Genomic DNA, 24340 nt, shown 5'->3' with positions numbered 1-24340 from the left:
TTAATAAAAGCTAAAACACTGTATGCCTTCTTAACAGCCCTGTCAACCTGGGTGGCAACTTTCAAGGATCTGTGTACATGGACACCGAGATCTCTCTGCCCATTCACTACTAAGAATCTTACCATTAGCCAGTACTTTGCCTTCCGGTTACTCCTACCAAAGTGCATCACCTCACACTTGTCCGCATTAAACTCCATTTGCCACCTCTCAGCCCAGCTCTGCAGCTTATCTGTGTCTCTCTGCAACCTACAGCATCCTTCGTCACTATCCACAACTCCACCGACGTTAGTGTCGTCTGCCAATTTACTAACCCATCCTTCTACGTCCTCATCCAGGTCATTTATAAAAATGACAAACAGCAGTGGACCCAACACCGACCCTTGCGGTACACCACTCGTAACTGGTCTCCAGGATGAACATTTCCCATCAACTACCACCCTCTGTCTTCTTTCAGCAAGCCAATTTCCGATCCAATTTCTTCTGAATGATAGTCTCCCACATGTTGACATCAATGTTGCATTTCTTCAGGGAAGCCTTCATAGAGTCTTTGAAATGCTACTTTTGTCCTCAGCTCATTCAAGTGTCTTGAGTTGAGTGAAGAAGTTTGCTTTGGCAATCAGAAACCAGGCATCTTAAGTAAGCAGAGAGGTTGCAGCTGGATTATTATCCATACCTTGCATGGTATTTGTATATTAGGTTGTGAATATGGGGTCCATTATGTTCGTCAGTAGCTGTTGAAGATTGGTTGTTGGCGTGTGGCAACCCTGATACCTAGGGGTCTGAATAGTCTTGTGGTAATCTCTGATATGCAGTAGAGTGACTAGTGTGCCTGGTCATATGGATAATAACATTATTCTTATGTCGTACCATTATGTCTAGGAAGTGTAGTCGGTTATTGTTCTCTTCTTCCTTTGTGAATTTCATTCCGGTGAGTATGTCGTTTGTGTGTCGGTGGGTTTCTTACAGTCTTATGCATTTGATAATCACGAAGGTGTCATCTACATAGCAGGCCCAGAGTTTGGGTTGGATAGCGGGGGGCACTGTCCATTCTAATCTTTGCATTACCACTTCTGCTATCGGTCCTGACATTGGGATCCCATTGGTGTTCTGTTGATTTGTTTGAATATACAGTCATTGAAGGTGACTCACAAACCAACCACCACCCTGTGACAACTACTCATGAACGTAAGAGATCCCATACTCACAACCAATAAAACTAATGTAATTTCCAGACTGTGACAAACAGTGCATAGGTCAAACTGGAAGAAAACTGACAATACGGACACAAGAGCACCAATTAGCCACCAAGAGGCATGACCAATTCTCAATGGCATCAGTACACATGGACAAAGAAGGACATGAATTCAACTGGGGCTACACATCCATAATAGCACATGCCAAACAGAGACATGCCAGGGAATTCCTGGAGGCCTGGCATTCCAACTGAAACTCCATCAATAAATGCATTGAACTGGACCCAATAATACAAACCACTGAAAAACAGAACAGGAAGTAACTCTAACCACCTAGCAAACGGAGGCATATAAATAACAAGCCGGACAGAACACCGACCCTTCATTGGAGACGCACTGATGTTGTTACTGAGCAGGTTGACAAAACGTCTGCAACCAAACAAACTGGTTCAACGGGCAAGCCTACAACCTCATCCACAACCCGAGTTACAAATCTTCTCAAAAACTTTACACATTAAGTGCAGTTTGAAGATTCTTTTTTGAGAAAGCAGAAATGACGTTGTCATCTGCATGCTGAAGCTCCAAAAATGAGGTCAGGGTCGTTATCTTCATGGATTTCAGCTGGTTGAGGTGGAAACGTTTGCCATCCATCCTGTAGATAATGTCCAAACCATTGTTTTTGACAAGAAGAATGGTGGCAATGAAGAGAACATGGTGTGGGTGATGACACATCCCTGCTTGACCCATGCCTTGACTTCAAATGATTATGTCAAATTACCAGGGAGAACCATCTGTCATAGTGGAGACTGTGGATGTTAACAAATTTCACAGGACAACCAGCTTTTTGGAAAGATCCTTTAGAAGAATCTTCTGAAGCACTTCTCAATTACTGAGTCAAAAGTCTCAGTCTGGTCGATGAAGGCCACATAGACTGGTTGGTGTTATTCCTTGAATTTCTCTTGGACTTTCCAAGTACTGAAAATCATGTTCACAGTTCTACAGTTTGGTCAGAAAGCACACTGGCTTTCAGGAAGGGTTTCCTCAGAGACTGGGAGAACGTGCCTAGTGAGGACGCAAACGACAATTTTCCTGGCAATGGAGAGTGGGAGATTCCTCAGTAGATCCCATGGTTCACTTTGTCACTCTTCTTGAAGATGGTGGTGATTGAAGATCGGCATCGATTTGTTTCTCGTCCAGGATTTTCAGGAACAGTTAGTGGAGATGACAGATAAGCTATGCTCCTCCAAGTTTGAAAACATCTGGTGGAATCCTATCTACATCTGCGTGCCCTTTTTGTTAATTCATTCACGGGACGAGGGCTTTGCTGGCTAGGCAGCATTTATTGCCCCAAGGGCAGTTAAGAGTGAACCACATTGCTGTGGGTCTGGAATCACATGTAGGCCAGACCAGGTAAGGTTGGTAATTTCCTTCCCTAAAGGACATTAGTGAACCAGATGGGATTTTCTGACAATCGATAATGGATTCACAGTCATCATTAGATTCTTCATTCCGGATGATTTTATTTTATTCAAATTCCACCATCTGCAGTGGCGGGATTTGAACCCAGATTCCGGAACATTATCTGAGTCTCTGAATTAACAGTCTAGCGATAATACTACTAGGCCATTAGCTTCCCCAATTTTTCATTCTTCATGGGTCGAATGGTGCCTTCAACCTCTCCTGCACTAGGCGGAAATCCAAGATCGTCTTCGAAGGAGAGTTGGGGACTTTCCTCAAACAAGTGATTGTTGATGATTGTCTTGCAGTTCAGGAGTTCTTTGAAGTCTTCTCTCTATCGGAGTGTGACGTTTTCTCTGGTTTTCATAAGGACGCCATTCTTACTCCACATCAGTTTGAGGTTAAGGCTGCTGGGTCTATACATTACCTTGGTGGCACTCAAAAAAACCCTTGGTATCGTGATTGTCAGCAAGGAGTTGCACCTCCTCAGCTTTCTCAGTCCACCACTGGTTCTTGATTTCCTCTATCATTTGTAACTCCATCTTTGTTGCTTGATGAGTTCTTCTCTTTGCCTCACTGGTGATGTTGTTTTGCCACGATGGAGAGCTTCCCTTTCTTGTCATTGATTCTCAGATGATATGGTAATTTTTATTGAAGCTGTCTTGGTGCTTCCTGGTCTTGTAGCCAATGGTTTCTTCACAACATAAGATGACGCAATTCTTCAGCTCTTTCCAGATTTCCTCCACTCTATTCAAATGAATTCTTCGGACATTTTGGAGACTACATTGTTGGGCATTTACTAGTCTGTTTGACTCTTGAAACTGCTCAACGTTGAGACTTTATCTGAACTGCGTGTTGATATTCAGCTGCTTCTGGCGGCATTTGATGGATATTGAGAAGCAGGTTATATGGTGGTTCCCGTGACACATCCCTCACACCCCGCCCCCGCCACAACCGCCCCAAGAGGATCCCCCTCGTTCTCACACACCACCCTACCAACCTCCGGATAAAACGCATTATCCTCCGACACTTCCGCCATTTACAATCCGACCCCACCACCCAAGACATTTTTCCATCCCCTCCCCTGTCTGCTTTCCGGAGAGACCACTCTCTCCGGGACTCCCTTGTTCGCTCCACACTGCCCTCCAACCCCACCACACCCGGCACCTTCCCCTGCAACCGCAGGAAATGCTACACTTGTCCCCACACCTCCTCCCTCACCCCTATCCCAGGCCCCAAGATGACATTCCACATTAAGCAGAGGTTCACCTGCACATCTGCCAATGTGGTATACTGCATCCACTGTACCCGGTGTGGCTACCTCTACATTGGGGAAACCAAGCGGAGGCTTGGGGACCGCTTTGCAGAACACCTCCGCTCAGTTCGCAACAAACAACTGCACCTCCCAGTCGCAAACCATTTCCACTCCCCCTCCCATTCTCTTGATGACATGTCCATCATGGGCCTCCTGCACTGCCACAATGATGCCACCCGAAGGTTGCAGGAACAGCAACTCATATTCCGCCTGGGAACCCTGCAGCCATATGGTATCAATGTGGACTTCACCAGTTTCAAAATCTCCCCTTCCCCTACTGCATCCCTAAACCAGCCCAGTTCATCCCCTCCCCCCACTGCACCACACAACCAGCCCAGCTCTTCCCCCCCACCCACTGCATCCCAAAACCAGTCCAACCTGTCTCTGCCTCCCTAACCGGTTCTTCCTCCCACCCATCCCTTCCTCCCACCCCAAGCCGCACCCCCAGCTACCTACTAACCTCATCCCACCTCCTTGACCTGTCCGTCTTCCCTGGACTGACCTATCCCCTCCCTACCTACACCCTCTCCACCTATCTTCTTTACTCTCCATCTTCGGTCCGCCTCCCCCTCTCTCCCTATTTATTCCAGTTCCCTCCCCCCATCCCCCTCTCTGATGAAGGGTCTAGGCCCGAAACGTCAGCTTTTGTGCGCCTGAGATGCTGCTTGGCCTGCTGTGTTCATCCAGCCTCACATTTTATTATCTTGGAATCTCCAGCATCTGCAGTTCCCATTATCTCTTATATGGTGGTCTGTCCAGCAGTTATCCGCATTGGTCTTTTCTTTGGTAATGACAGTAACCTTTCGGTCTCAGGATTGTTTAATGGCGTGGTCAATCACATGCCAGTGCTTCGATTGCGGATGCCTCCAAGAAGTCTTAAACTTAGTTTTTTTTAGATTAGATTAGATTTCCTACCGTGTGGAAACAGGCCCTTCAGCCCAACAAGTCCACACCACCCCTTGAAGCATCCCACCCAGACCCATCCGCCTATAACCCACGCACCCCTGAACACTACAGGCAATTTAGCATGGCCAATCCACCCAGCCTGCACATCTTTGGACTGTGGGAGGAAACCGGAGCACCCGGAGAAAACCCACACAGACACAGGGAGAATGTGCAAACTCCACACAGATAGTTGCCTGAGGTGGGAATCGAACCCGTTCCCTGGCGCTGTGAGACTGCAGTGCTAACCTCTGAGCCACCATGCCGTTTTTGGCAGAACAGTCGGTTAGTGATGACCAGCTGGTGTTCCTCACATTCGATGAGCAACTGAATCCATTTGGTGTCCCAATTCCCCACTCCTTCCTTTTTGATGGTTCCTTTCCAGAATTAAGCGTCCTTCCCAACCCTGACACTGAAGTATCCAAGAAGCATAATTTTATTTTCATTAGGGATATTAGTAAGCATGGTGTCCAAAGTGGAATGGAAGCCTTTGTTGGACTCACCTGTGGCATTAAGGGTTAGAGTAGAGGTACTCACAGCCACTGCCTATTGGTTCGTGGCAAGTTGTAAATGGACACGCAATTGCTGATGCCGACAGAGAGTTTCAAGAGTTGGTTGCTAAGTTCATTCTTGATAGCTAATCAAATTTCATGTGCCCTGGGTTGATCCTAGGGTTTTGCTCTGTAGAAGGCAGGGTGACCACCACCTTCTTCTCTCAGCTGCCCTTCACTGGATCTTCGAATCATCTACAGGGCAGTGAAATGAAAGCTGAAGTGCCTGAATTCACAGGCAACACGTGTAGTTCTTGATTCCAGATAATTAGCCAGCTGGTCGCACTTTTCAGGTTCCGAGATTAGGTTTGACATGGTTTTCAAACCGCAGGTTATTGAGTTTGCTAGATGAGGTTTTTCAACCAAATTGGTGATGAAACAGATTATTTTTAAGTGGTATCAGAGATAATGGGAACTGCAGATGCTGGAGAATTTGTAGGTTACATGGAACAGTCCCTCTTCCGCACCTACACAGGCCCCAAACCCCACCTCTTCCTCCGGTACATTGATGACTGTATCGGCGCCGCCTCTTGCTCCCCAGAGGAGCTCGAACAGTTCATCCACTTCACCAACACCTTCCACCCCAACCTTCAGTTCACCTGGGCCATCTCCAGCACATCCCTCACCTTCCTGGACACCTCAGTCTCCATCTCAGGCAACCAGCTTGTAACTGATGTCCATTTCAAGCCAACCGACTCCCACAGCTACCTAGAATACACCTCCTCCCACCCACCCTCCTGCAAAAATTCCATCCCCTATTCCCAATTCCTCCGCCTCCGCCGCATCTGCTCCCACGATAAGACATTCCACTCGCGCACATCCCAGATGTCCAAGTTCTTCAAGGACCGCAACTTTCCCCCCACAGTGATCGAGAACGCCCTTGACCGCGTCTCCCGTATTTCCCGCAACACATCCCACACACCCCGCCCCCGCCACAACCGCCCTAAGAGGATCCCTCTCGTTCTCACACACCACCCTACCAACCTCAGGATACAACGCATCATCCTCCGACAATTTCGCCATTTACAATCCGACCCAACCACCCAAGACATTTTTCCATCCCCACCCCTGTCTGCTTTCTGGAGAGACCACTCTCTCCGGGACTCCCTTGTTCGCTCCACACTGCCCTCCAACCCCATCACACCCGGCACCTTCCCCTGCAACCGTAGGAAATGCTACACCTGCCCCCACACCTCCTCCCTCACCCTTATCCCAGGCCCCAAGATGACATTCCACATTAAGCAGAGGTTCACCTGCACATCTGCCAATGTGGTATACTGCATCCACTGTATCCGGTGCGGCTTCCTCTACATTGGGGAAACCAAGCGGAGGCTTGGAGACCGCTTTGCAGAACACCTCCGCTCAGTTCGCAACAAACAACTGCACCTCCCAGTCGCAAACCATTTCCACTCCCCCTCCCATTCTCTAGATGACATGTCCATCATGGGCCTCCTGCACTGCCACAATGATGCCACCCGAAGGTTGCAGGAACAGCAACTCATATTCCGCCTGGGAACCCTGCAGCCTAATGGTATCAATGTGGACTTCACCAGTTTCAAAATCTCCCCTTCCCCTACTGCATCCCTAAACCAGCACAGTACGTCCCCTCCCCCCACTGCACCACACAACCAGCCCAGCTCTTCCCCCCCACCCACTGCATCCCAAAACCAGTCCAACCTGTCTCTGCCTCCCTAACCGGTTCTTCCTCTCACCCATCCCTTCCTCCCACCCCAAGCCGCACCCCCAGCTACCTACTAACCTCATCCTACCTCCTTGACCTGTCCGTCTTCCCTGGACTGACCTATCCCCTCCCTACCTCCCCACCTACACCCTCTCCACCTATCTTCTTTACTCTCCATCTTCGGTCCGCCTCCCCCTCTCTCCCTATTTATTCCAGTTCCCTCTCCCCATCCACCTCTCTGATGAAGGGTCTAGGCCCGAAACGTCAGCTTTTGTGCTCCTGAGATGCTGCTTGGCCTGCTGTGCTCATCCAGCCTCACATTTTATTATTTTTAAGTGCACCTTTTCTGGTCCCCATCCCCATGCAGAGTAAGCAACATGGAGTCGATAAATGTGAAGCTGGAAAAGCACAGCAGGTCAGACAACATCCAAGAAGCAAGGCAGTCAATGTCTCGGGCCGAAACCCTTCATCTGGACTGGGGACGGAGAGGGGAGCTCAGAAGTAAATACAGGGACAGCAGGTTGGGGTTGGGGGAAGAGTAGTTGGGATGGTGATGAGTGGATGCAGGTAGGAGGTTACTGTGATTGATCAGTGGGAAAGATTGAGTGGATAAATGAGTAGGGAGATGGATAGGTTGGGTCAGATCAGGAAGGCAAAGAGGAGGGGGTGGCCAGACACGGGATATGGCTGGGGATGGAGCGATTTGAAGCTGAAGTCAATATTGAGGCCATTGGGCTATCAGCTCTCAAGACAAAATATCAGATGTGGTCCCTCCAGTTTATGTTTGGCTTCAGTCTGATAGTGGTAGAGGCCAAGGATGGGCACGTCACCAGGAGAGGGGGAGGGGGAATTAAAGTGGATGGCAACCGGAAGGTCAGGTTGGTTGGTGGATACAGAACGCAGATGCTCCGCAAACTGGTCCCCAAGTCTGCATTTGGTCTCCCTGAAATAGAAGAGACCACATCGGGAGCAACGGATACAATAGATTAGGTTGGATGAAGTGCCGATCTATTAGATCTGAAAAGATTATTTGGGGTCTCAAACAGAGGTGAGAGAGGAGGTATAGGGGCAGGTGTAGCACCTCCTGTGGTTGTAGGGAAAGGTACTGAGCTCAGTGGTGAATTTGGAGGGGTGTGTGGAGTTGATAAGATAGTCATGGACTGAACGGTCACTGGGGAAAGTGGACCTGGGTGGACAGGGAAATATCTTTTTGGTGCTGATTATACTTGGTGGAAAAGTCAGTGGATGATGCATTGGATTCAGAGGGTGGTGGGGTGGTACGTGAGGACTAAGGGGACTCTATCCTTATTGTTGTTGAGGGGAGAGGATTTGAGATCAAAGTGGATCCTGAAGAAGGCTGTTTGGTATTTGGAGAAAGCTGACAAAACACTCTCCTGTTCCTATTCCAACAACGAAATGACTGAGTGAAACTCAGCTGCATATGTGCTTGCCCCTAGCTGCGAACTTCCAAATCACACAACCCTCTTTCAGTCATCACTCGCCAATTGACAGCTTGTGCTGTGTGTGTTGGGGGTTTAAATTCTTCTGAGTAAATGTTTTGTGTGGGACATCTTTTAACAGGAGACCGCTACTGCACATCAGCAAGCACATGGTCCTTAACAGAAGATCCAGTTCCAGTGGCAAGGAAATCTCAATGACTGGGAATCTCCCTACTGCTGCAGCAGTTGCAGCCATTGATGTCACACAAGTATCTTTACCTGGATTGCCACTGAGGACTTATTTAGGATTGTGCATTTTCTGCTTCGTCCCTTCTGACTTTACTGTCATAGGTGGCTATGCCAGGAGTTCAGAATACCTGATGGCATCACTCATGGGATCAAGAGAACACTAAGCCTCTTCATCACAGAAAGATGGCAACTCATTGAAAGGCATATTTTAAACACTCCACCTTTAGCTGCCGTGGCTTTCCTCTATCAAGACCCAAAGCCTCAGAAGACTCTATCTACCTTTGCACTTCTCTTTCCTCCCTTAAAGCACTCTCTGACTGAACTTGTCCAAATATCTACGTGACTAGATGTCATATTTTGTTTTATAGAATCCCAGCAGTGCAAAAAGAAGCCACTCAGCCCATCGAGTCTACACCAATGTGCCAAAAAACATTCCACCCAGACCCAACTCCTCAGCCCATTTAATATGGCTAATCCACCTAGCCTACATATCCCTGGACACTATGGGACAATTTATCATTGTCAATCCACCTAACCTCTACACTTTTGGACTGTGGGAGGAAACTGGAGCACCCCACAGAAAACCACCCAACATGGACAGAACACACAAACTCCACACAGAGAGTTGCCTGAGGCTGGATTCGAACCTGGGTCTCTGGCACTGTGAAGCAGCAGTGCTAAACACTGAGCCGCTGTGCCACCCTTTACAGTACTCCTGTTAAGCACCTTGCCTTGGGATGATTTATTATACTAAACGTTCCATACAAATGTAAGTTTTCATTGTATGATGCTAACACTCAAAAATTATCATTTTGAAACATTAGCTGTGTAAATAGTGGTTGCAACAGCAGGACTGCGGCCAGGAATGCATTAATTGACTCCCCAAAGCCTGTCCACCCTCCACATGGTACAAGTCAGAAATGTGGTGGACTACACTCCACTTTCCTGGATGGATGCAGCTATAACAACATTCAAGAAGCTTGACACCAGCCAGGGTAAAGCAGCCAGCTTGATTGTACCCTACCACAAACATCAACTCCCTCCACGACTGACGCTCAGTAGCAGCAGCATGCAGCACCTACAAGACAAACTGAAGAAATTCAGCAAAGCTCCTTAGACAGCACCTTCCAAACCTATGGCTATCTCGAAGGGCAAGGGCAGCACATTAATGGGAACACCACAGTCCGCATGCTTTCCTCCAAAGCACTCTCAATCCTGACTTTGAAATATATTTCTGTTCCTTTAGTAGCACTGGGTCAAAATCCTGGGAGGCCTCCCGAACAGTACTGTGGGCCTACCAACAACACATGGGCTGCAGCAGTTCAAGGTGGCAGCTCACCACTATCTTCTCAAGGTCAACTAGGGACATGTAATAAATGCTGATTCAGCCAGCAATGCCTATGTCCAACATCTGCCGTACTTTGCCTTTGTTCTGTCCATTATTCAACTTGACCAAAGAGGTCAATGGGCATGGTATTGTGTTATAAACTCAACATACACCTTAAACTAACTTAATTTCCCTTCATTTTCAGATACAACTGGCTCAGACAGAACCAAGTTGGTGGTTTATCAAAAAAATCAGAAATTAAGAGATGTTAATTGGCACAGTACCAAGATAAAAATAATGAAACAAAAATTGCTGGAAAAGCTCAGGTCTGGCAACAACCGTGGAGGGAAATCAGAGTTAATGTTATGGGCTGAGTGACTGTTCCTCAGAACTGATTTACAGCATTCGCAGGTCTTTCAGTTTTAATTCGTACAAAAGTAATGATACTCGCTTGGTTCCGGGCTTGATCACAATTCAACATAAAACTTGCATTATATAGTACGTCTGATGTATTAAAACATCCCAAGGTGCCTCACGGCATATTATGAGAATAAATGTTAACGCAGAGTCACATATAGAGACATATTAAGAGAGACAAAAAACCAAAAGCTTCAAGAAGATATGTTTTAAGGAGCATCTTAACAGAAGTGAAAGAAAATAAACAAAACTTTGGGGAGGAATTCCAAAGCTCAGCAACTGAAATCAGGCAGCAGGTTATGCGGTAGGGTTTATGGAAGTCACAAAGATAGGTAAAAGCATGGCCATGGAAGGATTAGAAAATTGTAAATTATAAAATGAGGTGTGATTGGACTGAATGCTGTATGTCTCCAAGCACAGGATGGGTGATCAGGACTCAATACAAATTAAATACAGAAAGTGCTGGAGAAACTCAGCATGTGGCAGTTATCTGTGGAGAGGGAAAAACAGCAAACATTTCAGGTCCAAGATGACTCTTACTTGGGACTGAAGGAGGCTACAAAATGATTATACGTATTGGCAAAGTGGAAGGGGAGCAACAAAAATGGATATCATGGATGCTCAAAATATCCAGCAACAGTCAATGCAAGTCACAGAAGCAGCACCTAACGAGCTACAGTTAAGCCTTCAAAACTCAACACTGAATTCAACAAGTTCAGACCATGATCATTGTCCTTCATTTTTATTACATCAAACCCTCTCTTCCTCATATGGGTTTGCTCTCAAGCAATAATGCTGCTAATAACACTTATTCTGCACTGATATTTCTCCTTTATTCCCTTCCGCTTTTGGTTCTGTGCAGCATCATCATCCATTCCCTCTGTCTTTGTCAACAGCATTGAAAAAACACTTTTTTCAACCCCCTCACCCCTCCAATATCAAAGAGAAATCACATTGAACCTGAGATAATGGGAACTGCAGATGCTGGAGAATTCCAAGATAACAAAGTGTGGAGCTGGATGAACACAGCAGGCCCAGCAGCTTCTCAGGAGCACAAAAGCTGACGTTTCGGGCCTAGACCCTTCATCAGAGAGGGGGATGGGGAGAGGGAACTGGAATAAATAGGGAGAGAGGGGGAGGCAAACCGAAGATGGAGAGTAAAGAAGATAGGTGGAGAGAATATAGGTGGGGAGGTAGGGAGGGGATAGGTCAGTCCAGGGAAGACGGACAGGTCAAGGAGGTGGGATGAGATTAGTAGGTAGATGGGGGTGCGGCTTGGGGTGGGAGGAAGGGATGGGTGAGAGGAAGAACCGGTTAGGGAGGCAGAGACAGGTTGGACTGGTTTTGGGATGTAGTGGGTGGGGGGGAAGAGCTGGGCTGGTTGTGTGGTGCAGTGGGGGGAGGGGACGAACTGGGCTGGTTTAGGGATGCAGTAGGGGAAGGGGAGATTTTGAAACTGGTGAAGTCCACATTGATACCATTAGGCTGCAGGGTTCCCAGGCGGAATATGAGTTGCTGTTCCTGCAACCTTCGGGTGGCATCATTGTAGCACTGCAGGAGGCCCATGATGGACATGTCATCCAGAGAATGGGAGGGGGAGTGGAAATGGTTTGCGACTGGGAGGTGCAGTTGTTTGTTGCGAACTGAGCGGAGGTGTTCTGCAAAGCGGTCTCCAAGCCTCCGCTTGGTTTCCCCAATGTAGAGGAAGCCGCACCGGGTACAGCGGATGCAGTATACCACATTGGCAGATGTGCAGGTGGACCTCTGCTTAATGTGGAATGTCACCTTGGGGCCTGGGATGGGGGTGAGGGAGGAGGTGTGGGGGCAAGTGTAGCATTTCCTGCGGTTGCAGGGGAAGGTGCCGGGTGTGGTGGGGTTGGAGGGGAGTGTGGAGCGAACAAGGGAGTCATGGAGAGAGTGGTCTCTCCAGAAAGCAGACAGGGGTGGGGATGGAAAAATGTCTTGGGTGGTGGGGTTGGATTGTAAATGGCGAAAGTGTCGGAGGATGATGCGTTGTATCCGGAGGTTGGTAGGGTGGTGTGTGAGAATGAGGGGGATCCTCTTAGGGCGGTTGTGGCGGGGGCGGGGTGTGTGGGATGTGTTGCGGGAAATACGGGAGACGCGGTCAAGGGCATTCTCGATCACTGTGGGGGGAAAGTTGCGGTCCTTGAAGAACTTGGACATCTGGGATGTGCGGGAGTGAAATGTCTTATCGTGGGAGCAGATGCGGCGGAGGCGGAGGAATTGGGAATAGGGGATGGAATTTTTGCAGGAGGGTGGGTGGGAGGAGGTGTATTCTAGGTAGCTGTGGGAGTCGGTTGGCTTGAAATGGACATCAGTTACAAGCTGGTTGCCTGCGATGGAGACTGAGAGGTCCAGGATGGTGAGGGATGTGCTGGTGATGGCCCAGGTGAACTGAAGGTTGGGGTGGAAGGTGTTGGTGAAGTGGATGAACTGTTCGAGCTCCTCTGGGGAGCAAGAGGCGGCGCCGATACAGTCACCAATGTACCGGAGGAAGAGGTGGGGTTTGGGGCCTGTGTAGGTGCGGAAGAGGGGCTGTTCCACGTAACCTACAAAGAGGCAGGCATAGCTGGGGCCCATGCGGGTGCCCGTGGCCACCCCCTTAGTCTGTAGGAAGTGGGAGGAGTCAAAAGAGAAGTTGTTGAGGGTGAGGACGAGTTCAGCTCGGCGGATGAGTGTGTCGGTGGAGGGGGACTGGTTGGGCCTGCGGGGCAGGAAGAAGCGGAGGGCCTTGAGGCCATCTGCATGCGGAATACAGGTGTATAGGGACTGGGCATCCATGGTGAATATGAGGTGCTGGGGGCCAGGGAATTGGAAGTCCTGGAGGAGGTGGAGGGCGTGGGTGTGATGACATGTCCATCATGGGCCTCCTGCACTGCCACAATGATGCCACCCGAAGGTTGCAGGAACAGCAACTCATATTCTGCTTGGGAACCCTGCAGCCTAATGGTATCAATGTGGACTTCACCAGTTTCAAAATCTCCCCTTCCCCTACTGCATCCCTAAACCAGCCCAGTTCGTCCCCTCCCCCCACTGCACCACACAACCAGCCCAGCTCTTCCTCCCCACCCACTGCATCCCAAAACCAGTCCAACCTGTCTCTGCCTCCCTAACCGGTTCTTCTTCTCACCCATCTCTTCCTCCCACCCCAAGCCGCACCCCCATCTACCTACTAACCTCATCCCACCTCCCTGACTTGTCCGTCTTCCCTGGACTGACCTATCCCCTCCCTACCTCCCCACCTATACTCTCTCCACCTATCTTCTTTGCTCTCCATCTTTGGTCCGCCTCCCCCTCTCTCCCTATTTATTCCAGTTCCCTCTCCCCATCCCCCTCTCTGATGAAGGGTCTAGGCCCGAAATGTCAGCTTTTGTGCTCCTGAGAAGCTGCTTGGCCTGCTGTGTTCATCCAGCCTCACATTTTATTATCACATTGAACCTGATATGGATCTTGCACCATTGAAGCCACCACAACTGCTGAATTTCTCCAGCGCTTTGTTTCTGTTTCAGTTCTCCAGTATTTGTAGTACTTTGCTTTTATTCAATGCAAGTTTTGTTGGATCATAGAATTTCGGATCAGTTCAATCTATGAAGGTTCAAAGGTGGAATGCCAGCAGAAACAAGTGACCCACGCTGGAAACTGCATGTTGTTTCAAAACTATAACGTTATCCATGGCAGAGCCCGCTGACACACAAGTTGATTGATGAAGAACAATGTGGGCAAGGTGCCAGCAGACAGCTACTGACTTTGGAATTGTATCCTAGCAGTTAGAGAGAGGAGTAATATTGGAAATGGGGATCAACTCCCTTTCTGCAATAAAATGATAAGTGGCACAATTATGCAATGACAATACTACCCAGGTAGCCCATTTCAGCATTAGGCTATGAACAGGTGATTAATAGAGGAAACAATCTGTGCATAACTACTTGGGCAGGTTTCGGATCAGCATCGTATTTGTTTAAGATGTCCAAGCAGCAAACTTCTTTCCAATACTGTGCAACATGTCTGGTCACTTACCATCCGCAAATTCTGTGTGGTCCTCGTTTCCACAGCCCTCAAAATTTCTCGAAAGCGAGTAACCCCTCTTGTTAAGTTTCTGTATGGAATGCAACATAAGAAGAATCAGCAGGATAAACAAAATGCAATAATGAATTGAACGTAAAAAGATTTCACTTTTAAGTTAGTAAAATACGACAACATGAGTAGTCTTAGAAAGCAATCATGTAAAGTAACTATGAAATTGATGAAGAGTCAGACTTCGCTTTCTTCTCACAGGCACTGCCAGATCTATGGTTTGCCATCAATTTGTTTTTGAGCCATCTTGTGCTCGTCTTGCCTATTAGTGACTCCACACCCTTAACTATTTCACTCTTAAGATTCAATCTTAACTGTTTTCTGAAGAAGCCTATCAAGCCAGTTAAATCAAATGATTACTAAAACTAGTTAGAATACAAGCAGACAGACCACTCAGCTGCAAACTCAACAATAAATAGAACATAGAACAGTACAGCACAGAACAGGCCCTTCAGCCCACGATGTTGTGCCGACCATTGATCCTCATGTATGCACCCTCAAATTTCTGTGACCATATGCCTGTCCAGCAGTCTCTTAAATGACCCCAATGACCTTGCTTCCACAACTGCTGCTGGCAACGCTTTCCATGCTCTCACAACTCTCTGTGTAAAGAACCCGCCTCTGACATTCCCTCTATACTTTCCTCCAACCAGCTTAAAACTATGACCCCTCGTGTTAGCCTTTTCTGCCCTGGGAAATAGTCTCTGGCTATCAACTCTGTCTATGCCTCTCATTATCTTGTATACCTCAATTAGGTCCCCTCTCCTCCTCCTTTTCTCCAATGAAAAGAGTCCGAGCTCAGTCAACCTCTCTTCCTAAGATAAGCCCTCCAGTCCAGGCAGCATCCTGGTAAACCTCCTCTGAATCCTCTCCAAAGCATCCACATCTTTTCTATAATACGGCGACCAGAACTGGACGCAGTATTCCAAGTGCGGTCTAACCAAAGTTTTATCGAGTTGCAACAAGATCTCACGACTCTTAAACTCAATCCCCTGTTAATAAAAGCCAAAACACCATATGCTTTCTTAACAACCCTGTCCACTTGGGTGGCCATTTTAAGGGATCTATGTATCTGCACACCAAGATCCCTCTGTTCCTCCACACTGCCAAGAATCCTATCCTTAATCCTGTACTCAGCTTTCAAATTCGACCTTCCAAAATGCATCACCTCGCATTTATCCAGGTTGAACTCCATCTGCCACCTCTCAGCCCATCTCTGCATCCTGTCAATGTCCCACTGCAGCCTACAACAGCCCTCTATACTGTCAACGACACCTCCGACCTTCGTGTCGTCTGCAAACTTGCTGACCCATCCTTCAATCCCCTCATCCAAGTCATTAATAAAAATTACAAACAGTAGAGGCCCAAGGACAGAGCCCTGTGGAACACCACTCACCACTGACTTCCAGGGAGAATATTTTCCTTCTACTACCACTCGCTGTCTTCTGTTGGCCAGCCAATTCTGTATCCGGACAGCTAAGTTCCCCTGTATCCCATTCCTCCTGACCTTCTGAATGAGCCTACCATGGGGAACCTTATCAAATGCCTTGCTGAAGTCCATATACACCACATCCACAGCTCGACCCTCATCAACATTTCTAGTCACATCCTCAAAGAACTCGATAAGGTTTGAGAGGCATGACCTGCCCCTCTGCTGGAAGTATTGCATTCATTGTCCTTCATTAGTTGCCTTCGAGAAGACAGTGGTCAGCTGCCTTCCACCTTGGTTATAATCTCTTTCAATCTCTTCCGTTGGGCAGAAGTTACAAATTCTTAAACACGTGCACCAAAAGATCCAAGAGCAGCTTCTTCCCTGTTGTTACGACACTTCTGAATGGAGCTCTCAAATTTTAAATTTAATGTTGATCTCGCTCTTAATGCACCTTCTTGGCAGGTGTAGCATTGTACTCTTCACTCTGTTCCATTACTCTAATGCACTTTGTATGATAATGACCTGCCTGTACTGCATGCAAAACAAAACTTTTCACTGTACCCAGGTATATGTGACAATAATTAATCAAATCAAAAAGTACTGAATGAGTAAATGTGGTCACATAGTGCTGTTAGATAAGGATGTAAAGAACTCAGTACTAGGTTCAAGTTTTGCCCCCTACCTCAATATGATGATCATTGCTATACTATCGAATAAGTTGTTAATCTCTCTGCTCACATCAATGCATACAATCAACAAACATGGTTTGATAATTCCAAACTCCAATCACATTACCTTCAGACAAATCACTTTATAAAAAAAACAAGTAACCCTGCACACAGTAAGTACCATTTTACCAGCTAAATGTGCAAGTACTGGTATATTATTCTTCAGATTCCCTTTTGAAGTTCTTACCATCTGTTTTGACAATCTTTGCATCTTCCCAATAGCCAGCATCTTAATTGTCAGGTCTACTTCTTTATGTCACTATCATGATCCCCACCTTTTTGTAAGCTGCTATTTAATTCCTAGACCAGAATCGCATGCAGTCCTGTACTTTGTAATAGCCATCGCATCATTCCCTCCAAGATGAATTTAGACCTGTAATTCATTTGATCTGTTCCTTTTACGATGCTTGCTTTTGTGGGTCACATAGCCTAATCTTTCCTTCAAGTCCAATGCATTCTTCATTTCTTTTATCTCCTCTTCCTGGTTTTCCAATCTACCATGCAAACCATAATTTCTGATCATTCTGCTCTGCATTTAATTTACAAATAAAACAATCCTAGATAAGTACGTACCTGTCAGGCAGGGAGGAAGCTGTAGAGCGCGGGAGCCGTGGTTTGCGAAAGAGGTGGAATGTCTGGTCAAGAGGAAGAAGGCGGCTTATGTTAGGATGAGATGTGAAGGCTCAGTTAGGGCGCTTGAGGGCTACGAGGTAGCCAGGAAAGACCTAAAGAGAGAACTCAGAAGAGCCAGGAGGAGACATGAGAAGTTGTTGACGAATAGGATCGGGGTAAACCCTAAGGCTTTCTATAGGTATTTAAGGAATAAAAGAATGATGAAAGTAAGATTAGGCCCAATCAAGTTTAGTATTGGGAAGTTGTGTGTGGAGTCAGATGAGATAGGGGAAGCACTAAATGAATATTTTTCAACAGTATTTACTCTAGAAAACGACAATGTTGTCGAGGAGAATACTGAGATACAGGCTACTACACTAGGTGGGATTGAGGTTCACAAGGAAGAGGTATTAGAAATCCTACAGAGGGTGAAGATAGATAAGTCCCCTGGGCCAGATGGGATTTATCCTAGGATCCTCTGGGAAGCCAGGGACGAGATTGCCGAGCCTTTGGCATTGATCTTTAACTCATCATTGTCTACAGGAATAGTGCCAGACGACTGGAGGATAGCAAATGTGGTTCCCCTGTTCAAGAAGGGGAGTAGAGACAACCCTGGTAATTATAGACCAGTGAGCCTTACCTCAGTTGTTGGTAAAGTGTTGGAAAAGGTTATAAGGGATAGGATTTATAATCATCTAGAAAAGAATAAATTGATTAGGGATAGTCAGCACGGTTTTGTGAAGGGAAGGTCGTGCCTCACAAACCTTATTGAGTTCTTTGAGATGGTGACCAAACAGGTAGATGAGAGTAAACCAGTTGATGTGGTGTATATGGATTTCAGCAAGGCGTTCGATAAGGTTCCCCACAGTAGGCTATTGTACAAAATGCGGAGGAATGGAATTGTGGGAGATGTGGCAGTTTGGATCGGAAATTGGCTTGCTGAAAGAAGACAGAGGGTGGTAGTTGATGGGAAATGTTCATCCTGGAGACCAGTTACTAGTGGTGTACTGGGCTAATGGTAAGATTCTTGGTAGTGTAGATGAGCAGAGAGATCTCGGTGTCCATGTACACAGATCCTTGAAAGTTGCCACCCAGGTTGACAGGGCTGTTAAGGAGGCATACAGTGTTTTAGCTTTTATTAATAGAGGGATCGAATTCCGGAACCAAGAGGTTATGCTGCAGCTGTACAAAACTCTGGTGTAGCCACACTTGGAGTATTGTGTACAGTTCTGGCCACGGCATTATAAGAAGGATGTGGAAGCTTTGGAAAGGGTGCAGAGGAGATTTACTAGGATGTTGCCTGGTATGGAGGGAAGGTCTTATGAGGAAAGGCTGAGGGACTTGAGGCTGTTTACATTAGAGAGAAGAAGGTTGAGAGGTGACTTAATTGAGACATATAAAATAATCAGAGGGTAAGATAGGGTGGATAGGGAGAGCCTTTTTCCTAGGATGGTGACAGCGAGCACGAGGAGGCATAGCTTTAAATTGAGGGGTGAAAGATAAAGGACAGATGTCAGAGGTAGTTTCTTTACTCAGAGAGTAGTAAGGGAATGGAACGCTTTGCCTGCAACAGTAGTAGATTCGCCAACTTTAGGCACATTTAAGTCGTCATTGAATAAGCATATGGACATACATGGAATAGTGTAGGTTAGATGGGCTTGAGATCGGTATTACAGGTCGGCACAACATCGAGGGCCGAAGGGCCTGTACTGCGCTGTAATGTTCTATGTTCTATGTAATCCATTTTTCTACCTGAGCACAGTTCGCCCATCCCCAAATACTAATCATTAATATTTTCAACCAACATTCTGGTATTCATCCTAATAACATGGCTTTCCTGTCTCAGAATTGATATCAAGTTTACACCACTTCTTCAACTATGTGCATTACATTCCTTATCCATGTGATTTTGTACGTGCATTGGGTAATAGTCTAGAGATTTTAATCCACAAATATCTTTTCAAACTGGTTTGAGATATTTGTCATCACAGCATCAGATAGGCTATGTACTATATGGGCCCAAAACCTACTTATGAGCAAAGCTATTTTTCCCCACTGTGTTCGGTCAAGACAGCTTCCAGTTCCACAGAATCCCATACTGCACTACAAATTTATAATCTGTTCTTCGTCTGGTTTCATTTATATCTTTTTACTCTGTTATTTTTCCTCTCTCTATAAATTAACTTGTTTAAAATTTTACCTTCCTCGTGCTTCAAGCCTACATCAACATCAAGAATTAGAGGCAAAAAGGTAGCATCTCCTCCCTTCCTGCACTGAATTCTTCCCTTGTATTTGGAATGAGAGAGAATTGGCCTGATGAATGCAGAAAGAAAAACTCGGCCAAAACGTGTGTGAGTGGTAATGGGAACTGCAGATGCTGGAGAATCCAAGATAATAAAATGTGAGGCTGGATGAACACAGCAGGCCCAGCAGCATCTCAGGAGCATAAAAGCTGACGTTTCGGGCCTAGACCCTTCATCAGAGAGGGAGATGGGGTGAGGGTTCTGGAATAAATAGGGAGAGAGGGGGAGGCGGACCGAAGATGGAGAAAAAAGAAGATAGGTGGAGAGGACAGTCTAGGTGGGGAGGTAGGGAGGGGATAGGTCAGTCCAGAGAAGACGGACAGGTCAAGGAGGTGGGATGAGGTTAGTAGGTAGGAGATGGAGGTGCGGCTTGGGGTGGGAGGAAGGGATGGGTGAGAGGAAGAACAGGTTAGGGAGGCAGAGACAGGTTGGACTGGTTTTGGGATGCAGTGGGTGGAGGGGAAGAGCTGGGCTGGTCCCTTGTTCGCTCCACACTGCCCTCCAACCCCACCACACCCGGCATCTTCCCCTGCAACCGCAGGAAATGCTACACTTGCCCCCACACCTCCTCCCTCACCCCTATCCCAGGCCCCAAGATGACTTTCCACATTAAGCAGAGGTTCACCTGCACATCTGCCAATGTGGTATACTGCATCCACTGTACCAGGTGTGGCTTCCTCTACCTTGGGGAAACCAAGCGGAGGCTTGGGGACCGCTTTGCAGAACACCTCCGCTCGGTTCGCATTAAACAACTACACCTCCCAGTCGCAAACAATTTCCACTCCCCCTCCCATTCTTTAGATGACATGTCCATCATGGGCCTCCTGCAGTGCCACAATGATGCCACCCCAAGGTTGCAGGAACAGCAACTCATATTCCGCTTGGGAACCCTGCAGCCTAATGGTATCAATGTGGACTTCACCAGCTTCAAAATCTCCCCTTCCCCCACCGCATCCCTAAACCAGCCCAGTTCGTCCACTCCCCCCACTGCACCACACAACCAGCCCAGCTCTTCCCCCCCACCCACTGCATCCCAAAACCAGTCCAACCTGTCTCTGCCTCCCTAACCTGTTCTTCCTCTCACCCATCCCTTCCTCCCACGCCAAGCCGCACCCCCATCTCCTACCTACTAACCTCATCCCACCTCCTTGACCTGTCCGTCTTCCCTGGACTGACCTATCCCCTCCCTACCTCCCAACTTATACTCTCCTCTCCACCTATCTTCTTTTCTCTCCATCTTCGGTCCACCTCCCCCTCTCTCCCTATTTATTTCAGAACCCTCACCCCATCCCCCTCTCTGATGAAGGGTCTAGGCCCGAAACGTCAGCTTTTGTGCTCCTGAGATGCTGCTGGGCCTGCTGCATTCATCTAGCCTCACATTTTATTATCTCGGCCAAAACGTCCTTTTTTTTCCAGAAAATACTCAGGTTCTGGACTGCAAACCCACTAACCGGCTGCTTATAAAATTCATCTGCACACAGTCCATAACTTTCACACCACGCCTCGTCCACCTCCTTCACTTTCAGACAGAGTCAGCTAAATTAAAAAGTTTTGGAAGGTAAGTTACAGAACAAATTTCAAATGTTCTACACAGCATAATTTGTATTTATGGTACTGTTTCAACTTTTCTTTTGCCCCTCACCGAAGTTAATATTTTTGGCTTGCATCCAGGCCTCTATTACAGCTGCTCCAACTTGACACTAGGAACTGTTCATGGATAGTGCGCTTTGATTTGTTCTCTTTTTGACGTTGCTGGCTTCTAATAATTTCTGTTCCATGCTGCTGTACAACAGGGATAAGAAAGATGTATTGCAAGCATCTGCAAGATTGAGTATCAAGGGTCAGCTGTGATTTCTCAATCAGACAGACTGTTGACACTTACTGCCAAGGGCTCAGACATGAAGCATAATCAGTCCAACAGGGAGATGGATGGTCTTCAATATCCATGAAAATATATCCCAGTACAGATCAGTATGGTAGGAAGGAAAATTGCATAGACAAATTAAAGTCTTGTATTTAGCTAGTTACATACTCCAAAACTTCTCGAACATTTTAACACGAATGACCAAAATGAATGGTATAATCTTGTTAAGTCTGTAAGACAAGTGTGAGATAGCTGCTGTATTTACATAATATTTGTGTTTAGCTACATTGAATGCTTGTGGTTTATAGACAAGCAGAAGTTGATAGGCACCCTAGGGTGATTCTGCAGAACATAGTCCTCGGTCTGAGGGTTGTATGAGGTACAGTTTAAACAATAATACTTCTACCTCAACCTATCACACAAAAATGCAGTCACTAGGTGAAATCCAGCTGCTGTATTTTTATTATTCCAAAAGCAATGAAAACCACACCACACCGCAAAAATTAATCTTCCAAACAAAAGGGCCTATTCTATTCAACAGACCTTTGCCTCACAGCGAGGCTTAAAGAAAAGAGTAACGGAATATAGAATGAATCAAGTTAAGGGATACAGGAGAGGAGGAGGATCATCATGACAGAGCAGAGAAGAACCAATGAAATTCTGTGAACTGGGTAGATTAACAAGCAATTTCAGAAGTTTATCACCAGATTTGCACATACATATCACTCTCATTTATACTTTGCCCTTGAACATGTGGTGATGAGCAGCCTTCTTGAACCGCTGCAGTCCACATCCTACAGGTTGACCTGCAATGCCCTTAGGGAGAGAATTATAGGATTTTGACCCAGCAACAGCAAAGAAATGGTGATCTACTTCTAAGTCAGTACGGTGAGGGGAACTTGCAGTTCCCATGTGCCCTTGTTCTCCTAGATGGAAGTGGTGATGGCTTTGGAAAGTGCTGTCTAAGGATCTTTGGTGAGTTTCTGCAGTGCATCTTGCACATAGTACACACTGCTGCCGAGGGTTAGTGGTTGAGTGAGTGGATACTTGTAGATGTACTCCCAATCTAGCAGGCTGCTTTACCCTGGATGGTGCCAAGCTGCTTGAGTGTTGCTGAAGCTGCACCCATTAATGCAAGTGGGAGTATTCCATCACTCTCCGGACTTGTGCCTTTAAGTTGTGGGATTCTGATGGAACTGAAGCCAATGGCTCTTTTTTTTTTGAAAAGGGGTTCTAATAGAGACTGCTTTTCTTCCCCCTCTACTATCTTTATAGAATCCCTACAGTGTGGAAACAGGCCCTTCGGTCCAACAAGTCGATGCCAACTCTGAGTATCCCACCCAGACACACACCCCTATAACCCACCTAGTCTACACATCCATGAACATCACTGGCAATTTTAGCATGGCCAATCCACCTAGCCTGCACATCTTTGGACTGAGGGGGGAAACCGGAGAACCTGGAGGAAACACACGCAGTCATGGAGAGAATGTGCAAACTCCGCACACAGACAGTGGCCTGAAGGTCCCTGGAGCTGTGAGGCAACATTGCTAACCACTGAGCCACCATGTCGCCCTAAAAGCAACACCACCACAACCATATGATTACATCAAGGTGACTCTCCTGTCGGTGTAAAGTGAATGGATGGTGACAGCAGAGATTGAGGGTGATCAGATCGATAGATATCTTCTTGAAAACTGCTCAGTAACTAACTTAATTAATCGATTGATAGTTTCAAATGATAAATAGTTATAACCTTTCATTTCTGGTCAACGTTCAGAAATATATTGAACAAGCTTCAAGAAACAGAAAGCCAATAAATTGCATGACAGATATCTTTAAGCATATGAAGTGATTTATTAGGTCAGACATAGAAAAGTGAGTCTAAAGATTAACTGTCAAGATAGTGCCCAATAAACTTAATAAGGAATTCAGGAGAAACATCTCTGCTGTAGGCTGCAGCAGTTCAAGAAGGCAGCTCACCACCACCTTCTCAAAGGCAACTAGGGATGGTCAAGCCAGTGATGCCCATGTCCAACAAATGAATAGGAAAAAAACCTCAGAAAGTGGTTAGTTGTGGAATTTGCTATGGTAGGGGATGAACATATGCATTTGAAGAGAAACTAGATAAGGATATGCAGCAGAGGAAATAGAAAATAGAAGACAATAGATAAGAGGGTGAGGTGAAGTAAGGTGGGAAGAGACTTGTGTAGCAGACAAACGCTAGCAGAGACCTATACATAAAATGGGCTATAAAGTAATTCTATTTAAAATGAATTGCTGTGTTGAACCAGCTGGTTGGCTCACAGTAGATATCTGTCCTTGATTGCTAAAATGCAGCTCTATGTTATGTTGCTGATGTTTCTCAGTAAGAAAAAAAATCACTGAAATGTAGTGTATCTACAGCTTATTAGGTAGGCAACTGACATTAGTACTGACTGAAAAACATAAGGCTAACAAGCTGATGCATATTCAATGTGATCTTATTACTGTGAAAGGCATGAAGGCCAGTTCTGTAGCAAGCTGTAAAATAGCTACGATTGTTTGCTGCACAAACATAGTGATTTAACTTTGATACAGTGAACGATTTAGTGGAACATACACCAAAATCTGCAGACTTGATGGCCAATGTTAAGATGATATATGGAACAACTAGAACCCTGATAGCAGCCCAAGTCTCTTGAATTCAGTATCCAATCATGACATGTTATGAAATGAAATTAAATAAACCTGG

At 46.5% G+C, this 24340-nt stretch overlaps 1 protein-coding gene across 2 annotated transcripts in view; it reads right to left on the bottom strand.

Annotated features, from left to right (window-relative positions):
- The window catches only part of ttc7b (tetratricopeptide repeat domain 7B), a 433024-nt gene that overhangs the window by 299935 nt on the left and 108749 nt on the right, over positions 1-24340 (bottom strand). For both annotated transcript variants that reach the window (XM_059648959.1, XM_059648958.1), the window contains exon 6: positions 14611-14689. In XM_059648959.1, the coding sequence (XP_059504942.1) occupies positions 14611-14689 (79 nt within the window). The remainder of the gene's footprint in view (positions 1-14610; positions 14690-24340) is intronic.

This window comes from Stegostoma tigrinum, chromosome 10 (assembly GCF_030684315.1).
Source record: "Stegostoma tigrinum isolate sSteTig4 chromosome 10, sSteTig4.hap1, whole genome shotgun sequence".
NCBI lineage: Eukaryota > Metazoa > Chordata > Chondrichthyes > Orectolobiformes > Stegostomatidae > Stegostoma > Stegostoma tigrinum.
Note: the sequence above shows the minus strand (reverse complement) of the source record. Positions and strands in the feature narration are given on the sequence as shown.